This window comes from Erpetoichthys calabaricus, chromosome 12 (assembly GCF_900747795.2).
Source record: "Erpetoichthys calabaricus chromosome 12, fErpCal1.3, whole genome shotgun sequence".
Lineage (NCBI taxonomy): Eukaryota > Metazoa > Chordata > Cladistia > Polypteriformes > Polypteridae > Erpetoichthys > Erpetoichthys calabaricus.
In genome coordinates, this window is record NC_041405.2 from 126657687 (window position 1) to 126678888 (window position 21202).

General features: G+C 36.9%; 1 protein-coding gene across 1 annotated transcript in view; it reads left to right on the plus strand.

Moving 5' to 3' along the window:
• Positions 1-15424, plus strand: part of LOC114662573 (putative bifunctional UDP-N-acetylglucosamine transferase and deubiquitinase ALG13) — a 122872-nt gene extending 107448 nt beyond the window's left edge. Inside the window, 8 exon segments of the mRNA XM_051935405.1 lie at positions 43-72; positions 2033-2088; positions 2379-2453; positions 2992-3139; positions 4272-4403; positions 8381-8421; positions 10710-10893; positions 14084-15424. Coding sequence (XP_051791365.1) covers positions 43-72; positions 2033-2088; positions 2379-2453; positions 2992-3139; positions 4272-4403; positions 8381-8421; positions 10710-10893; positions 14084-14331 — 914 coding nt within the window. The 3' untranslated portion in view covers positions 14332-15424.
• The last annotated feature ends 5778 nt before the right edge of the window (positions 15425-21202 follow it).

A 21202-nucleotide genomic window follows, 5' to 3' on the forward strand; every position in this document is an offset into this window, starting at 1 on the left:
TAGTATAAATGGAACTGAATAAATGTGTGTTTATTTTCTCAGGAGAATTTTCGGAAGACTACATTTATGGAGGTTTGTATTCAGTAATTTTATATAAAACATTACAGTTTTGATGCATTGTATTCATCTGGTATGAATATAAATCTGGACTGAAACCCTATTACTTTTTGCTAGCCCTTTTAACTTGCTGTTTCACATTTATGTGTAAAGAATGAAAATCTATAAATCTGTGCAATACTTAAACACTATGAACTGAAGCACCTTCATTTTTTATCTCCTTGGTACTGTATATTTTATGTACAAATGAGTGTCAAAGCTTGCATTCTTTTATATATTTTTATAACCCATCATCTCAAAGGTATTTTAACATTAAGATATCACATTTTATTGAATGATGCTCTGATAGTTTTCCTTTTGTTAAATGTGAAAAAGAAAAAAGTGATCAATGATTTGCTTGAATTTAAGGATTTCACCACACTCAATTACATATCAGTGAAACATACAGTACTATACTGTATCTTTGTGCCTTTTCCATCAAATGAGCAAAATTTAAATCAAAGTGTCTCATATTGAAATATACAAAATGTTTGCAGTTACTCAGCATGTTGTTATAAATAAAAGAATTGTTTCACATAATTTAAGCAAAATATGGAATCCTTTTCTCATTCTATGAGCTGGTCAAGGTGAAAATGGCATGGTAGCAGTGTTGAGTAAGTTGTAACATTAGGTTGTTCATTAGTTGATACCCCAAACAGCTGGTAAAGGATTAGATGTAAATCTAAAACTGATGACTAAGCAAGCATTTTATTCCAATGTGTTCTGAGCATGGGACTTTTCCTAGCACATTTCACACTGTGAAGGCAGTGCCTGATGATATCTCTGATAATTAGTGTCATAACCGGTGTACATTTTTGTGGTGTTAAGATTTGGGGAGATTAGTTAGGTTGCTTTTAGCCATTTTTTTTAATTTAATTTTATTTTTTTTTAAGTAAATATTTTGATGAAAGGTAATATTTTACTCACAGCTGTTTAAAGTTTGCAAATATATTTTCTTTATGCGTAGCTCTAATGGTCTCAATACTGAGGGCATTCCTTACATTAAATATTGTGTACTTCTAGGATCATGGTAATATGGCAGGATTTTAAGTGTTGTCTATCCATTCTTCATTTCTGTCTCTGCACCCCATTTTGTAAACGAGCGTTCAACTGACACATCTTTCTCTGGCAATAATTAATGGTAGCTGATGCACTGGGGAGAATATACATGTAAAATTTTGCACAGAACTTAAACTCCTTAGCTAAACAGGAGAGTGGAAATTTTTATCTGATTTCATCCATTGTCCATTTTTTAAAGATCAAAGATTTAGAAAAGGAACGGAAAAAGTAGTTTCCCAGCTAAGGAAACTTTGTGAGACACATCCTATAAATTTTTCTGAATATGTTGAGATTTTCTGGTAAATGACAAGAAAGACTTGCACATCCAAGTATCATCACCTGGGGGGAAACCTTGGCAGACAATGACAGTCCTAGGTTTTTGGGTTTTAAAGTAGTTCTGTGCTAACTAGGAGGGCAACAGTCTCTTCAGTGTTGTACTGTAGTTGTGTGCAATCATCCGATTTGTTTCTAAGCGGGCCCTTGGTATCCATAGTACTTTTTATCACACAAACTGTCTATCCACCAAGGTAGATTTGTTTACATGATTTGTGACTGACTAATGCTTGATTCTGACTAACTATACACTCTTTCGGCCACACTATTAAGTCTGCTATTAGAGCTTTGAATTTTTGAATACAAGCCATGTCCTCAGATCAAAAGTACATATACTAGATCAGTAATATAGCAATAAAACATTACATGTTGGTAATAGTAATGTTTTTTTTTTTAATATAGCTTTGGACTAATAGAAAAATTACATGATAGGAAACCAAAAACAGAACAAACGTTTATCATTCAAGTTTCCCTCTGAACTGTTAGTACTGATTTGTTCATATATTCCTAATATTTTACATTTGTATTATTGATTTTATTGCAGATGCAGGATACCAAAGTCCAACTGTCTTTGCTGCTGCTGAGTCAACCTCAAGCTTGGTATGTTTTGTCTTTGTATTTACATAATCATTTTGGGGGGATAAATTGTTCATTTTGATTGCACAGCTGACATTCTACAACTTATCCTGCTTAAATAATAAAATATCTTTGTAGTTGAGAAGCTATTATCACTCTCTCAGTACAGTAGATTTGTTTTAATTCTTTTAAAATACTGTGTGAACAAAAATTATACTTTTTGCCTTTACATTTAACATGTAAAAGGTATGCAGTAATTCCCATGGCAAAGGCATTGGTTTACATTTCCTAAACTTAACTTTTTTTTTTTACAGTCTCTTCAGGAAACCACACCCCCTACTGAAACTCCACCTGATGGTGTGGCTGCTGCATTCAGTTATTCTCAACAGGTAACAAAAGGTTTTTAAAAAGCACTGATTATGTGTTGTGGTGTTTCACCACTACTGGATGCGGTTTTTCCTATTGTACACTAAGCAGGGGTGCAAACCAGATACAATAATTCCAAAGTTCCTAAATGCTCAACAAAGTTAAAAATCAGGAAAGTGGCGTGCTACTGGCTTTAACACTATACATTTGCGATTTGGAATAGTACATACTTATTTGTACTTAGTCATTAGCCAATAGTAGCCGAGTAAAGTGATACCTGTTGGTTCTTTCCCGTAATTGTTTTGCTGTTATATTGAATAATTTTAGATGTGGTGGTGCAGTGCGATTTATTTTTAACCATAGAAAACATTAACATGTTTAAAGTGATGTATTATAGCTTAATATTAATAATTTGCAAGCTGGTAATTTAGAATGGTTTGTTCAACTTTGACACCTGTGTGCACTACTTACAAAGTTTATAAACCAAAATGCTTATGTTTTTCAACATTTTTAAATGCAAGTTACAATTGTATTGATCTTATTTCTGCCCCCACCTCTCAGGTAATGGTCAGCTCAACTGTAATCTCCTCTGCTTCTTGTGCTCACACTGCTCCCATCACCGTTTTCAGCTCCTGTTCTGGGGGAGCTCAGAATTCTGTATCTTCGTTACCCCCCTCAGTCTGTTGCACAACCTACCCCAGTACCATCACCTCCCCTTGAAAGACAAGGTAATGTAAAAATATCACATATTGGTAGGTTTATGCATGAAAGACCATTTCTTTTCCTTTTACATCAATTGATTTCACAAGTAAATAGGCTAATCCTTTTTGTTATCTACTTAAAGACCAGGCTTTGTGTCTGCCTGTTTTGTTTTTGAGAATGGTGATAAAATGAAATTTAATTTGGTTTTGGACTTGCTGTGCTTTACAAAAAGATTGTTTCTAGAATTGAAACTCATGTTACGAGATATATATATATAACTCTCTCACACACAAATACACTAGTTTAACACTATCCAGAATGTCCTTTTGTTCATGCTATGTGAATACATACTGTTCTTCTAGATGTACATTTTCAAGTCTTTCTAAACAGCCTTAGTCAAAACTGCATTAAATGCTTGCACCTGGTCCACTGCCACTTTAAACTGTTACCATTGGCCACAAGTGAATAAAAATTAGTTGAGTATGCAGCAGTAGGAAGGTGAAATCATTAAGTTCTATAGTAATTCCTTCAACTTTACTGAATCAACCATGATGTAAATATGTCAGACATAAGATTAGCAAAGTAAGTTATCTTTTCCATGCTATAAAAATTCAATACAGCAGACGAGGCATTTCAAGAATATCCTCAAATGAAAACCGATTAAACAATATTTTGGAACTACAATTCTAGATACTGTCAAATCTATAAAAATAGTTTCAGTATTTCAAGGTGGAATGGTACAAATATAAATATTGACGATGTAGGCTTTTTCTGAGAGGATTTCCGTAACACGTATACCACAAACACACTTCAGTTTGCTAGACTGGGAATTCTTTTTTTGAGCATTATTCCATACAGTATAAATGTGCATATTTTGGCAATACAACATAAAGCCATAATATTGCGTTCCAAAAAACAACTTTTATCAACACTGTGATGATGATCGTGAGATTTTTTTGAAGGTCTGAATATTTTGATTGAAAAAACACATATTTAGAAGCACTTAAGTTCTGTTCTGAGAAATTATTCTGTCGATTTTTTTTCTCGGAAATCGAACAGTCTGATACTGTAATCTTATGATTTGATAAAATGTACACTTTGATTACAGTCATTTTAAAGTGTTCCTGTTTTTATTTTAGTTGTTTTGACCTCTCCATCTATGCTGTACCCCCCAGCTGCTTTGTATTTTGTAAATGAAATGGGAGAACCAGTGAACACTCCACCTCCTCCTCCATATTCATGTGATCCAAATGGAAATGATCTACCAAGAGGTAATATTTCAAGATTTCTTTAATGTCATTTTTGGTAATGGTCAGCTGCTCAAGATTTCTAGTTAAGGTCCAGTAGGTGCCAAAAGGATTAAACTGGTTTTAGACTAGTGAAAGGAAAACTGTTCTGATTAATCATGCAGGTCAATTTAGGCAGGTCAATCGCAGAAACCTCATTGTGTATTGGAGAACATTGAAGGATTTTCTAAGTGCAACTTCTCCTGGGGCTTTGCAAAGACTCTATGTCTTGCTAACGTTTAGACCTATACCTGTGATAAACTAGATTATAAGTGCTTTTAGAAAATGCCCACTATGTAGTCTGTGAAAGTACAGACAGATTCAGAGCAGTGCCTGGTTTCTTAAATGTGGTTGCTGGAGATCAGTAGTGTAGTTTGGTCATTACATTTTGGAAATGAATCCAAACCAGAAAATTACTTGCAACCCTGATTAAAAAGGTGCAACTCTAAAGCCAAGTGCTAATCAGGAGAAAATATTTTGAAGCTAGACAGTTCTGTAGATGAGATGGAAAAAGGAGGTAAGTTTTAGTGAAGGTTCTTGCTTAAGCAAACTCATTGGGACAGCAGGGTTTAAGTGCCTCTGTTATGGTCTTTGTAAACTCTTTACGTTCTAACATAGGTTTTATTTGAGGCATGTAATGTTCACGTCGTTTATTCAACACCCCAGTGACATCACAAGGTTATTCCATCACATTTTAGATAAGGGGTCTGTAAGTGTTAAAAAGATGAACCTGTTTTTATTGCTGTATACAGATATTATACATTTGTGATACTTCATAGTGCTGATTTAGGACCATTGTCCTCTTTTCTCCCAGCTGTAGTATTTTGACACATGCTGACTTTGGTGGAAATATGTTTCCTTTGTTATCTTTGTATATTACAAGGTGCCATATAGCATATGATTAGCGCTTACAAGTAAGAATTACACCGTACTCTGTATGTGTGATAATATTATGAAACCATTTTAGAACACTTTTTTGTGTTCAGGGTATTCCAGCCCCTTTAATGGCATTATTCAAGGGGAGCACACCATGTTAATGTGCTTAAAATAAATAAATTTCCATAGGAAGAGTATCATAACAGATTGTAACACTGATTTGTGAATTAAATGTCTTAACCATACAAAAATCAACCAATTATTTCAATATGCATATTACTTATGTGGTAAAAGTAAGACAAATGTTAATAAATGTTGATTTGAAAAAAATACTATAAATATTTGTCATTGTTCATTCTGAAAATATACTGTAGATTTTTAATTGCTGATGTAAAGTCTAAAATTAAATAAAACTACCTTAAGAGAATGTCAATGAGCTCTATGCCACATAATAAATTTCAATGAAATTAGTGCATCATGACCTTCATAATCTGTTTTTGAGTTCTGTCTCTGAGGATTTCTATTAACATCAATTCTTGGAAGTTTGCTACCATGTACTATTTTTCAGTTCACACAGTTCTTCCCATGAGTCCTGCATTTTCTCCCAGTGGGCTGTGCTCATTGTACCTCTGTCTAGACTCTAGACCACTGTGGGTATCCTCACAATGTCCCCAATGTTGTGTTGCTTGTTTATCTTGATTCTAAGAGGCCCAGTTCAACACCGTAGTCTGTTTTATTTATTTATTTATTAACTCTATCATATAGAGTAAACGTAGCAATTCTGCCACACTGATTTTTAGCTTTATCTTGCTAATGAACAAGATCCCGAGGTACTTTGGCTTACTCTACCAGAGGGTAAGTTTTTCTTCAGTAGAAGATCATGACTTCTGTAATGGAAGTGTTCATCCCCTTTCCAGCCGCTTTACACTAAGCTAAAGTTTGCTACAGTGCATGCTGAAAACCTAAGTCTGGTGAATCTGAAAAGGCATCATTTGTAAATGGCAAAGATGAAACACTTTGGCCTCAAAACTGAATGGTCTCCAGGCCTTAGCTCCACCATGAAAACCTGCCCATGAAAATCATAAAATCGAGAGAAAATAAGAAAAATGCTTCTCAAGCCAAACTCCCCAATTTAAATTGATTCAGTGTAAGCCTTAATACTAAGTAAGTATAGATTACATATTATGCAGTTTCTGCTTGCTGGTGTTCTGCTCATAAAAGCCAACCGACTTTCTTGCATTAAGCATTTATAAGGTAGACTTATCCATATACAATGGATTTGGAAAGTATTCACACCCTTTCACTTTTTCACATTTTGACATGTTGCAGAGTTGTGTTAAATCATTTTAAAAATTTCCTCCACATGAAGTAACAATACCCCAGCAAAAGCAAAAAACGGATTTTAGAAAGATTTGCATATTTATAAAATTTATATATTGCATAAACTCAAGTATTTAGAACTTCGGTACTTAGTTGCAGCATCTTTGATGGTGATTAGAAGCTGGAGTCATCTTGGGTATGATGCAGCAAGCTTCATATGTTTAGATTAGGGGATATTGAGGTGATTCTTTTCAGCAGATCCTCTCAAGCTCTGTTCGATTGAATAAACATCCCTGGTGGACTGTGTTTTTCAGATCTCTCCAGAGATGTTTATTGGGTTCAAGTCCAGGCTTTGGTTGGGTAACTCAAGGATACTCCCAAAGATGTGTCCCTAACCAACTCCTGTTTTGCCTTTGCTTTGTGCTTAGGGTCATTGTCCTGTTGTTAGATGAGCCTTCTGATCCTGAGACCTCTGGACCTCGGACTACGCTGGTTTTTTATTAGGGATAACTCTGTACATAGCTCCATCCATCTCTGCCTCAACACTGTTTGGTCTCCTGGACCTTGCTACTGAAAAACAACCCCAAAGCATGATGCTATGACCGCCATACTTCACCTTTGGAATGTTATTGCATAGGTAATGATGGGTGCCTATCTTCTTTGAGACATTACCTTGACCTTGATTTCATCAGACTGTGAATAATAATTTCTGGTCTGAGTGCTCTTTAGGGTGCTTTTATGAAAACTCTCTAAGACTTCTGTCTGGTTGCTTAGTCATAATGTCCAGCTCAGTGTAATTTTTCAATGATGGTTGTCATTCTGGAAGTTTATCCCACCTCTACACACATTCTCTGAAGCTCAACCAAAGTGATCATTGGATTCTAAGTCCCCTTTTTTACCAAGGCCCTTCTGACACAATTGCTCAGTTTGTCCAGGTGGCCAGCTGTACAAAGTAGTGGTTGTTCCAAACAACATCCACTTAAAAGTATGAAGGCAACTGTCAAGAGGTGTGTGTCTTACCTAATCCTCTCCAATCAATTGAATTGACTACATTTGGACTTCAAATGAGGTGTAGAAACGTCTCAATGATGATCAATAAAATTGGATACACCTGAGCCATATTCCAAGTGTTATAGCAAAGGGTCTGAATGCTTATGTTAATGTGAAATTTCAGTTTTATTTTTATGAAACTTGCAAAAAAAAGTTGTTTTTTTTTCTTTTCATTCTGGGATATTCAGTGTTGCTAGATATGATTTAAATGATTTTAGAACAGTGCTACAGCCTGTCAAAATGTAAAATAGTGGGATAGTCCGAATACTTTTCGAATCCACAGTATGTGTATATGGATAAAAGCCAAACTAAATCTAGAAGTAGTTACTGCTTTTCATTAGTGTGTTGGGAACTACATGAATAATTGTCAGAAGTACATAGCACAAGTCCAGGTTTTCTGTGGAAGTGTACCCATTCAATTCAGTCAGATTCTTCTGGATTAATTTCACTGAGACTTTATATTTGTGTTAGAATAGTGACTTGTTTAAATGTAAAACATTACATTACAGTTCATACTGTTGTATTTGTTGCAGTATATTATTAAATCACGATTTCTCTTTGAAAGTCATCATTCAGAGGTATAAAACATCCCAGATTTGTTATGTTGCATCCCACAAGGAGTTTACCAGATGGCAATTTACAGGTTTTGTTTTTATCAGTGTATTTTTTCCTTTGCTAAAGTGTATTTTTCTTTTTTTTTATATATATATATAAAGATGGCAAAATTCTTCAGTATTACTTTAATCTGGGAGTTCAGGTAAGAGAACAAGTGTCTAATCAAATAAAAAGCATATTATAGGCCATTAAACTATATTGTACTATGTTTTAGGCTAGAAGGCTGTATTACAATTTGTGGTATAAGTCTACAGCTGTGCCACTGTAATTTGCATAGAATTTATTTGTGCAAATGTATCTGCTTTTTTTGACTTGAGGTTCAAATTCATATTTGTGTAACTTGCATTGTGTTGGCTGATCTACAAAGATAAAATTTGTAAAAGTATATAATTTGTGCAATGATTTTGAACCTTGAAGTGTGTGTATTGCTATGCAAGTACGTCAACAAAGTATAATGTAAAGGTCGTGGTTCAGGGTATAGTGTGTACATGGGTGTACAATTGGCTAAATCACAGAAAATGGATGGTTATAGTAACTAGGAACCCTATCAGAATTGTCTGATGTTAAAAGTGGTGTCCCACAAGGGTCAGTGCTAGTGCTGCTACTATTTTTAATATATTGATAGGAATGTAAATTAGCTGGTTAACTTTGCAGGTGATACCAAGCTAAGAGGACTGGGAGATAATTTAGAATCCATTGAATCATTGCAGAGGGTCTTGGGCAGATTTGTGGCAGATGAAATTTAATACAAGTATATGTAAACCATTACACATATAAAGTAAAAATGTGAGAGAAAACACAATGGAAGGTCTGAAAATTGAAAATGCACAGCATACGAGAATGATTTAAGAGTTGTAGTGGACTTGTCACTATCAACTTAGAGACAGTGTTTGTTAGCCTTTTTAATAGCTTCTAATGTTTTATTCTCCAGGCTACGAAAAGGTCGTAGAAGCACTAGAAAAAGTTCAGAGAAGAGTAACTAGGTTGATTCCAGGGCTACAAGGGGATAAGTTATGAGGAAAGATTAAAAGAGCTGAGCCTTTTCAGTTTAAGCAAAATGAGATTAAGAGATGACATGATTTGAAATGTGCAAAATTTATTAAAGGAAGTAGTACAGTGGATTGAGACTGTTACTTTAAGTTCACCAAAAACACGAAGACACAGTTGGAAATTTAAGGGTATATTTTGCATAAACATTAGGAAGTTTTTCTTCACACAGACACAGTAGGACCTTCAGACCTCAACTTGATGTTATTTTGGAAGAATTAAGTGGATAGGACTGGCAAGCTTTGTAGGACTGAATGCCTGTTCTCATCTAAATCTTTCTAATCTACTTGAAGCCAAAGTATTTTATATACTACTGGTTTATTTTGCCTACTAGCTAAAACTGAATAGTTCAAATGTCAAACTATTGAAAGTAAACAGAATATACTATACACCTTTTCCTTGTTGTTTTTAAAAAAAAAAAAAAAAAAAAAAATTTATTCCAAAATAAGAGCAAAAGGTATCTAGTTATGTTAGGTTAATTGGCATCTTTAAACTGAACGACTAGGAATGAATGTGGGTGTATATGTGTGCATTGTGTTTTGGGCTAATGTCCTGTTTAATGTCAATTAATGTATCATACAGGAAGCAGTAGTAAAATACTCAACAAAATTGCGTGTGTGTACTTGGATCTCAAGTATTATTAACTATCAGTTTGACATTTTCAACTTTTTTTTAGATTGGGCCTTAAAACAGCACTTGTGAACCTCACTCCTTGAAAAAAAGGCATATAATTTCTAGATCTACTAATTGCATCTATGAGATTTCCCTGACTTATGACTTCCCTGCCTTAGAGTATTTCTTTGGTGGAACGACTGATATTTTTTTTTTTTTTTTTTTTTTTTTAATTTGTCAGCCATGTGCATGCACATTATCGAAAAAACGTACTTATTGCTGAAACATTGAATTAGTATTGCTGTCAAAGCTTTGGGCTAGTACAGGTTTATTAATAAAAAGTAATATTAAATTTTGTTTTAAATATGAAAATTATATAAATTCTCATAAACCAAAACTCTGTGCAAGGGCTTTACCTATCAAAGAAAATTTGTGAATATTTATGCTTCCAAATGGATTGTTTTCACTAAATTCAAATGTTGTTTCTACACAGTTAGAATAACATAATGTTTTGACAAGAATTAATGCTACTTTCAGTACTCCCTTTATTTTTGCAGTCATTACAACAAAAGTAATATAGGAGACAGTTTACTAGCTATTATGTACTTTTATAATTTGCTGAGTTTCTTTCAAGGGCACCAACACCAAAAAGATTTCCTTTTAAGGTTATTATTTTGACAGACTAAACATTAAAGTGATTTAAGGCTGTGAACATCAATTGTTTTTAACCGTTGAAACCGTTGATGAAAGGATTATTCTGTCTTCATTTAGTGGCATCATCAGAGCTATTGGAATTCCATTATGCAAATGCAGCAGATATACCAGCAACCTCCAGTGGATCACTACCAAACATATAATGCTATTCCAACTATTCCTGACCAGCCACTGCAACAGCAGTACAGTGACTCGGGAAGAATGAATAATGATAGGGTAACTACCGAGGCTCTTCAAAATGGTGAGTGAACTATTGAATAGTCATTGATATATATGTAAAGTTTTCTTTTTATATATTTGTATCCAGTGTGTGTAACTGAATTATCAATTGTAAATTTGAAAGATTTAGCTGCACATGTATATTATGCAAAATTAACAACTTTTCCTTGGGATGTTAAACATTTAAGTGGTTTCATTCTGTATACTTAGTGAATACATACAGTAACTCAAGAGTTACATCTATTAATTTTCTACTTTAGTATGAGAATGGAAAGCAGCAAGTGATGTGAGTTGAAGTGCAAAAAGATATATAATTTGGTAGTATCTCCCCCTCAAAAATTTTGTTAAAGGAAGATGGTATGTCATTTTGAGGCCTATACATTTTGACATCCAATAAATACACTTTTTTAGCTTCAGAAGACAAAATTTTATTGCTTTTGTTTGGATCCTTGACAACATAATAAAAGTATAAAGGAAACACATATTAGTTAGAGCTGCTACCTCATAAATTCTAGGAGACAGAGTTTTGATCCGTTAGCTTACACTTTCCCTGACTTTGTCCTGACCAGTTTCTCTGTATAGTTCCACATGTTGATAATGTACATGTTGAGATGATTCGTAAATATAAAATGGGTGAAGACCTGCAAAAATAAATAGGTGCTGGAGTATTCCCTATTTTGCAGTGCCATTAAAGTTTTGTTGCCACCCTGGGTCTGTGGTTATATCTCCAAACCACCATATAATGAAAAGAGCAAACTTGACAAATGGTTGAATGGTTGGTTATTGGTATTTTGTTTTTCCTTAATTATGCTTACAATTTGAAATTATAATTTTCTTAGTACAAACTACTAATTGAAGGCATTTTTCTTTGTTTCTCTAGACTGCTTACCTTCTCTAAGTATATACCAATTTTATTTTTATAAATGTTCAATATTCTAAATGGAAAAAGTATATAACTTGCTTCTCTAGTGTTTGCCTTAGGTTAAATGTAGTATTTTCCTTCTCACTGAATTTTTTACTCCACTAGCTCAGTCAAGATTTTCAGTTATCAGCTAGCACATCAGTTGTTTTCAGCTTTGATTATCCGCATATCAATCATACAAAATATAATTTTATTTTCTATTCATGTAAGATAAGGATCAGAGGATTCTTGGTCCAAATTATTCCAAAAATACAATGCTTTAACTCAACTTGACATTTAGAAACCGTTTGAATTATCCCATAGAATGCAATATGATTGTAGACTGCCAGGTGACCGACCAATTAGGTGGGATTCACAATCACAGAATTAACAAAAAGTGAAAGTTACTTTAAACAATATACAGAAAAGCGATAGAGGTAGTAAGTTAACAGTTTGTGATTTAGACACTTCTCCACAATAGCTGTTGGAAAAGAAAAATGTAATAGGACATATTCCTCAAAATGTACACTATTGTATATGGTAATTCAAAAACCAGAATGAAATGTACCACTTCTGATACTATATTTTTGATCAGCTTATACATTAGATCAGGGGTGCCCATTGCATCGGTCGCGATCGACTGGCAGATCGCAAAGGTGGTGCAGGTAGATCGCGTTGCATTCAAAAAAACATTTTTTTTAACATTAGTCTATCATATATCCTCCCTATGGCATTTGCAACTTGATTGACATACAAAGCGGCCATGCTGAGATCTCTCTTCTTCTAACACACTGGTCATCCCGCACGCACGATCAAATGCGCGAGCTACTGCAAAACTCCGACTGTGATCTAGTTAGCCTTCCAATTTACAGTATATCGACTAAAGAAGGGATTTAAAAAAAAAAAAAAATTGTTTGGGAGGGTGTGGGCTGGATGTGGAATTGGAAGAGGATTTTTTTTTCTCACAATGTCACAATCGAAGTGCGTTTGTCTGATCTGTCAATCTATCATTATTATTCCAAAGAAGGAAAATGTGGAAAGGCACTTTCGAACTGTTCATAAAAACTACAAAACTGACTTCCTTCCGAAAGCGATCTGAGAAAGAGAAAGGAGAGGGAACTAAACTTGCAGTTAATCGGACAGCCGTCATTTTTCACTCGGCTGAATTCAAAAGCAAAGGCAGACACACCGAAGCATTGTTCCGGGTGAGTCACTCGATCATTGAGCATAAGAAGTCCTTCCAAGATGGAGAGATGATAAAAAGAGGCCTTCGTTGAGACAGATGGCTAGGGAGAAATTCCAGCTGAGATTTCAAGACTCCTGGCCAGAGAAAAAGGAGTTTCTCCTTGTCATTAAACATGCAGAATACAAGCAACTTAACGATCAATGGCCGCTTGGCGTTTTTTTTTTTTCTGATCTGACCAACATGTTGAATGAGCTTAATTTACAGCTGCAAGGAAAAAAGAACTCCATGGTCAATATGATTAGCTTAGTTAATGCTTTCAAACGAAAAATGCAACATCTGTCCTCAAAGCTGCAGCGCCTTGATTTGGGGAACATTCAAAACCTCGCGTCAGAGTTGGACACTCAATGGAAGGCATGCGCTCAACTTGACAGCATACGCTACACAGAGCAGATTGAAAATTGCCTGTCAGACTTTGACAAATGGTTTCAAGACTCCGCTTTACTTGAGCTAATCGCTACATTTAAGTGCTATCCATTTAGGGAAGATGTTGAGGGTGATTCACCCACATCAAAAATTGCAACACTGTTTCACCTAAAACTCCTCTACAGTGGAGGATGAGATTTTGACACTACAGGATGACATTCAGCTGAAGTCTGGGGCTCTTGGACAGTTTTGGAACTTACTCAGAGGAAAAGTACCCAAACATGAGGAAATGTGCTACCTCCTTGACTGCATTATTCGGCTCTACTTACTTATGCGAGTCCGCCTTTTCCCACGTGAAGATTATTAAATCCAAATACTGTAGTGACCATAAATGTATTGAATTGTTATTGTGCCATAAAGGTTATTCAGTTATGCAAGGTACGACAATATGCAGGTAGATCATTTCGACCTGGTCATTTTAAAAGTAGCTCACAAGCTGAAAGTGTGGTTACCCCTGCATTAGATGGACTTTTTTCCTTTATTTTCAATATGAAGCATTTATAGCTAACCCTAGTGCAATTGTTCAGTCAGAAAATAACAATGCAAAGTAGCTTTATCAGATATTTGTTTTATTGATTTATTTTTAAATAAGTGCTAAATAATCTTATGTCACTCACATATGTTTGTTTGTTTGTTTTTGAGGGACCATTACGAGTGCTGAATCCACAGCAGCTCCTCAAGGGACAATCTATTACCCTGTCGTGACTGAGCAATTTAATCAACAGCTACTTCCGACCTATGAACCCTGTTTTTCCATGGTGCCCGCATACCACTATGTCTCTCCTTGGCCACCTATTAACCAACCTCGAATTCATGGAACAATCTGCCCTTCTACAGGTCATCAAGTGAGCTATATCACCTCTCCAACTCCTGTACATTATGTTCCTTAGATAAAACATTTCACTTAGAAACCAAACTTTCTATGTTGAAAGAAAACAGTTAAGTAGTTTTTGCCTTTCTAATTCATGTATGTGTGTAAATCTTGTTCATTTTCTTGTTTTGCTGTTGTTTGAAATGTTCTTAATTGTTTTAAGTGAACGGTAAAATTCTAAGGCACTTTTAGGTAGCCTGGAAAAAATTGATTCCAGGATTTATTTATTGTTTATGTTGTATATTGTAGATGTTTGCACATGTTCAGGTCAGGTTACTGTTATATCTGTCATTCTTTGTTAATTTAGAGGTTTTGCATTTGATTCATCAATGTGTTGTAATTTTTTTAGTATTTTAACTATCATAAAAATTGCAAATGCTAATTTTTCTAATAGTTCATCTACAATCCACGGTTATCTAGAAAACTAAAAACAAACATACAGCTTATTTAATTTTGTGGTGGAGGATTTACATTTTTTTCTTTATTTTGAAAACTTTTAATTTTCATAGAAAGTTTTTCTATTATTTTTAAGCTTTATTTTCATTGAAAACATTATTTTGACAATTCACTTAACAAATCGAAAGCAAACCAAAAGATTATTCTTAAAATGCTTTTCTAGATTTCAAATAGCAAATGTGTAGACATCTTAAGTTGCACTATGTGTCACTTTCACCTTTGGTTTATAGGATGGTGTTTAAATTACGGGAATATATGACTGATTAAAACACAAGCATTAACACTAAATCATTGACTGTATTTGTAATTAGTTGCAATAAATGTAGTTTCTTTCAAATAAGGAAGCTATGCCTGTCATATACATATGGGCATTCAGAACCTGTAGTGGTCTGGGGACTGGTTCAGGTGGCTTATTTATTTTGTATTTTAATTGTGAGGCTCCGGTTAAACTGGTGAGAAGCATGTTAACCTAAATGGGACTTTAATACATATAAGAAGCTAACATTAGATGTTGTTCTTGTTCCTGCAATGTGGATGAAGTTAATGCTTATCATGATTACATTAACAAATGTTTGCCACCCTTACTCTGGTTTCCTATATTATTGCAACTTTAGACACTGAATGTTTTCAGGTCTTCAACAAAATGTAATATTAAAGTACCAGAGTGAACAAACAACTTTTTTCAACTTCTTTATTTAATAAACAAAATTTTCCAGCACTGTGGAAAAAGTAACTGACCCCGGCTAAATTAACCAAACTGCAGATAATTCTGAAAATATAGTTTGTTAATTGGACACCATCAACCTTGATTACATTCAGCCTTGCTCAATATTAACCTCATTCTTTGATCCTTATAAAAATTGCTAGAACAAAAATTCAACAAACACATAATGCCAAAAATCATAGGTAAATCCTGAAGAAAACAAAATAAAGTTGGTCCTGTTATGCTAGAAAACCAATTTCTAAGACATCAGGGAGTCCACCAGACCACAGAGAGATCCACAATTCCAACTGAGATCTTTGAAGAAGTGGACAGCCTACCAAAATTACACCATGTTTGCACCAAAAATCAGTATATTGCAAAGGATTGGGGGGTGGATATCCAAAGCACTATAGTCTACTGTTCCCTCAGTGCAAAGTCCGTGTTTGGCTCTGGAATCTCAAAGCCACTAGAAGTTAAATGTCCTTCTTTGGAGAATCGCAATACAGAAAGAACTACTGACCAAATGGTTACTGTAAAATAGACAAGCTTTTAAGTTCCGAGTGGATGGCTTCATAAGCATTCCTGGATAATGTTTAAGCACAAATGACAAATAATGGGATCTGTGTAATCTAATAAAGTAACTTTTGTCAGTTGTAAAGCAAACCTAGCATTCAAAATATCATGGCCATAGTGAAACATGGTGGTGATGTGGTAGTAGGCACTGGGATGGCTTTCTATACTTGAGGAATACTGAATTTGCCATGAATTCAGAATGTTAAGGTAAGTCTTGTATTTGGTCTGTGAGGCATGCAGTTGGGTCATGCAACATAATAATCCAAAACAAAAGTAAACCCCCATCCAAATGGCACCAAAGAAGAAAAATTTTAAATTTGGACTGTCTTAGTCAAAGTTCAGACCTAAACCCAATATAGATGCTGTGGCTGGACCTAAAACAAGCACTTCATCCTCCACAATCGACTAGTGTTTCTGAATTAAAACAGCTGTTCCCAGAAAATTTAATTAAAACTGCTATGGAAGTTCTTTTATTAAGGATCTCAATCTCTAATGACCCATGGAGATGTATATCTAAATTCAAGAAAATTATATGTAATTTTTTCTTTTTCATTTTAGCTACTCAAGAATTGAATATTTTCTTGATAAACTAGAGTATGGGGAAGTAAAGGTCTTTTATATAAATTTTCTATTCTTGAACAATTGTGCATCAATGCATAAAATGACAGACTTTTATATGGGTTTATGAATGAACTGTAAAATAGGCACAGTGCAAAACATTTCAGATACAAGGTATAATAACAAAATAGAAAAAAATAATATAGTGCATCATTACAGCTGTTGTCTTACAACATTCTACCTTATATAAAATTGAGAAACACTGTGTGATAACTGATTTCTATGGGTTTTTTTTTTTATTGTAACTTGTATTACCAAGAGAACTTGTATCAATGCGCATACGCACACATAATGGTTAATGGTATACATACACAACAAAAAAGTAGATCCATTAACACACTATACATAACTCCTCCCATGTAGCACTGAAGCTATTTCAAAAAAATATATATATTCTCACAAATATTTTAACTATAACAGTATTTAAAATTTAACATTCAAATCTTTTAGGAGGTTTCCTAACTCCGTCAGGGTAACTTCTAGTGCATGTTAGGCTAGAACTACCAACTGAGTCCTGACTCTCAGGTTGCGTTGTCTCCTGGTTGTCTATGGTGATGGTGGACTCCTGACCATCACACTCTGGTACAGTCATGTCCTGTGATGAAGTTGGCTTTGCAATTTCTTCCTGTTGGTGGTTGTCAGAAGGAGTAGTGTCTAAAAATTGATCTGTATGTCGACACCAGACAACATAATCCCCCATGTCAATAGTATGTCAGTGGTCCTGTCTGTGAGGCAATGACATCTTTCTGCCATGACCGGCTATTGTTACGATAATCGTGAACCAAAACTCTCAGACCCATACAAAAGGTACGCTGGGTTTGTGACATTCAAAAAAAAAAAAAAGGGCGGAATGGTGGCTCTGAGGCTAAGGATCTGCGCTGGTATCCAGAAGGTTGCCGGTTCGAATCCCTGTCACTGCCAAAAGAGATCCTACTCTGCTGGGCCCTTGAGCAAGACCCTTAACCTGTAATTGTTCCAGGGGCGCTGTACAATGGCTGACCCTGCGCTCTAACCCCAAGGGGTATGCGAAAACTAACAAATTTCTAATACGAGAAATCGTATAAGATGAAATAAAGAACAAAAAAAAAAAAAACTTGGCCAAAGTCTGCTAATCTGTTCAGGACTTTTCCTAGATTCTCTAGATGCTCCTGGTCATCCGCCCCTGTAACAAGAATGTCATCAAGGTAGCAGTGAGTGCCAGGAATTCCCTGCAAGACTTGTTCTATGGCCTTCTGCCATATGGCTGGTGCTGGAGCAACTCCAAAAACCAAACGGTTACACTGATACGGACCCTTAGTAGTGTTAATAGTCCAATACTTTTTGGATGAGTCCTCTATTTCCATTTGTAGGTATGCTTGTGCAAGGTCAATTTTTGAAAACTTATCACACCTGCCCAGAGATGCAAAGATGTCTTCTATACGGGGTAAGAGATATTGTTCAGTTTTTAACACTGAGTTCACTGTCACTTTAAAGTCACCACAGTTGCGCACAGTGCCATCACCCTTTACGACTGGCACAATTGGTGTTGCCCATTCAGACCATTCCACTTTTGTTAGTATGCCTTCCTCTTTGCAATTCTGCTTCTACTTTGGGGCGTAGAGTATATGGCCCTGGCTTTGTCTTGTGAAACCTTGGCACTGCATTATCTTCTAATACAATCTGGGTTTTCATATGTTTTAATGTGCCAATGCCATCCTCAAAAACCTGTGCATACTTTGAAAGTAGCTCTTTAAAACTGTTATTTATGTACTGATTGCTTGATTTTTCTAAGGTTTGCATGGCTTTGATTGACTGCCAGTCTAGCTGTATCTTCTTCAGCCACTCGCATCCCAACAGTGGTTAACCCCCTTTTTTAATTACATAAAGTGGCAATGTATGTGTTTTCCCTGTATATTTCTCATTTACATTAATTGTTCCCAAGGGTGCTAGTGCTATTCCTCACCAGTATGCTTTTAACATTACAGGGGCTGTCTTAAGGATGCAATGTGCAAAATGTTCCTTATAATCCTTATAGCATATCACTGACAGGGCTGATCCTGTGTTCAGCTCCATCTTAAAAGGCACGCCTTCCTCTTCAAGGGACACCTATAAAATTCCTCTGTCAGCCCTTTTTAAGTGCATAGATATCAAAACAAGCCAGCTCATTGATTTCAGAAGAGTCTGATGTAGTATTATTCATTTCATGCATGTTTTTATGTTTATTCTTTGCAAACTTTTTGTCACATGGGTGGGTTTTACATGTTTTCTGAATATGCCCTGCTTTTTGACATTGACAACACACTTTGTCTTTAAACCAGCACTCAGTGTGTTGTGACTTTTTCCCACATCTGTAGCATGGCCCATTTCTTGTGTGTGTCACTTCTAATTTGTGTGGTACACTCTGTTGCGATCTGCTGCTGCAGCTCGAGAGTATCTTTAGCAGCTGTCTCCATTGACGCTGCAAATTCTACAGCATGAGGCAGGGTTAATGCACGCTCAGTCAAGTCGTTTTTGTATATTTTCATTATGCAATTAATCTCGTTCGCCAGGCAGTACTGTTTGTCTTTCAACATACGTGGCTCAGTCCTCCACCGAACTATCAAAACTGTCCATTTTCCCCACACAACCAGACATTTTTCTCTCTACTCTGTTCACTTTTTCGGTTGTTTAATTTGTTTTACTCACAGCACTGTGTATCCTGGGTAGATAGACTCCTGCAAATGCACCTGCTTTTCGATGCTCATTTCTCTCCGTTGCTTTCTTGAGATACTGTGGCTCACAAATAGCTCTGTAGAAATTCAATTTTGGTTCGATAGTATGGTGAAAACAAAGGTGCATGTAAACCCCATCACTAGTTGTGTCTTACAACATTCTATCTTATATAAAATTGAGAAACACTGTGTGATAACCGCTTTCTATGTTTTTCTTTGTAACTTGTTGTAGTATTGTTGTGAATTTCCCCATGGGATTAATAAAGTATCTCTATCTATCTATCTAGTACCAAGAGAGCTTATATCAATGCTCCTCCTCGAGCTGCCACCTTATCGTGGTGGAGGGGTTTGCATGTCCCAGTGAATCCTAGGAGCTCTGTTGTCGGGGGGGCTTTATGCCCCTGGTAGGGTCACCCAAGGCAAACTGGTCCTAGGTGAGGGACGAGACGGAGCGGTTCAGAAAACCTATGATGATTAAGAAATTTGGATGGCGTTTTCCCTCGCATGGATGCGGGTCACCAAGGCACCCCTCTGGAACCAGGCCTGGATGTTTGACTGCATGGTGGCTGGGCCTGCACCCATGGGGCTTGGCCGGGCACAGCCCGAAGAGGCAGCGTGGGTCCCCCCTTCCTATGGGCTCACCACCTGTAGGAGGGGCCAAGGAGGTTGGGTGCAGTGCGAGTCGGGTGGTGGCCAAAGGTGGGGGGACCTTAGCAGTCCGATCCTTGGCTGCAGAAGCTGGCTTTTGGGATGTGGAATTTCTCCTCTCTGAAGGGGAAGGAGCCTGGGCTAATGCGAAAGTTCGAGAGGTTCCGACTGGATATAGTCGGGCTCACCTCAATCCACAGCATGGACTCTGGAACCAATCTTCTTGAGAGGGGCTGGACTCTCTACCACTCTGGAGTTGCCCCTGTAAGAGGCGCCGAGCAGGTGTGGGCATACTTATTGCCCCCCGACTTGGAGCCTGTTCATTGGAGTTCACCCCGGTAGATGAGAGGGTAGTCTCCCTCCGCCTTCGGGTGGGGGGGGATGGGTCCTAACTGTTTTTTGCGCATATGCGCTGAACAGCAGTCTGGAGTACCCACCCTTTTTGGAGTCCCTGGAGGGGGTGTTCAGGCATTGGGGTGTCCATATGTGCACCTGGCACCAAGACACCCTAGGCCTCAGTTCGATGATCGACTTTGTGGTTGTGTTGTCAGACTTGCGGCCACATGTCTTGGACACTCGAGCAAAAAGAGATGCGGAGCTGTCAGCTGAGTGAGTTGCCTTTGATGGTGGGGGAGGAAGCTGGTCAGGCCTGGTAGACCCAAATGTTTTGTGAGGGTCTGCTGGGAATGTCTGGCAGAGTCCTCTGTCAGAAGTAGCTTCAACTCCCACCTCCGGCAGAACTTCGGCCACGTACCAAGGCAGGTGGGGGACATTGAGTCTGAATGGGCCATGTTCCGTGCCTCTATTGTTGAGGCGGCTGACCGGAACTGCGACCGTAAGGTGGTCGGTGCCTGTCATGGCAGCAATCCCTGAACCCGTTGGTGGACACCAGCAGTGAGGGATGCCATCAAGCTGAAGGAGTCCTACAGGACCCTTTCGTCCTGTGGGACTCCAGAGGCAGCTAATAGGTACCCGCAAGCCAAGTGGAATGCAGCTTCAGTGGTTGCTGAGGCAAAAACTTGGGCGTGGGAGGAGTTTGGGGAGGCCATGGAGAACGACTTCCAGACAGCTTCGAGAAGATTCTGGTCCACCATCTGGCGTCTGAGGAGGGGGAAGTGGTGCAGTGTCAACACTGTGTATGGTGGGGATGGTGCACTGCTGACCTTGACTCTGGAAGTTGTGGGTCAGTGGGGGGAGTACTT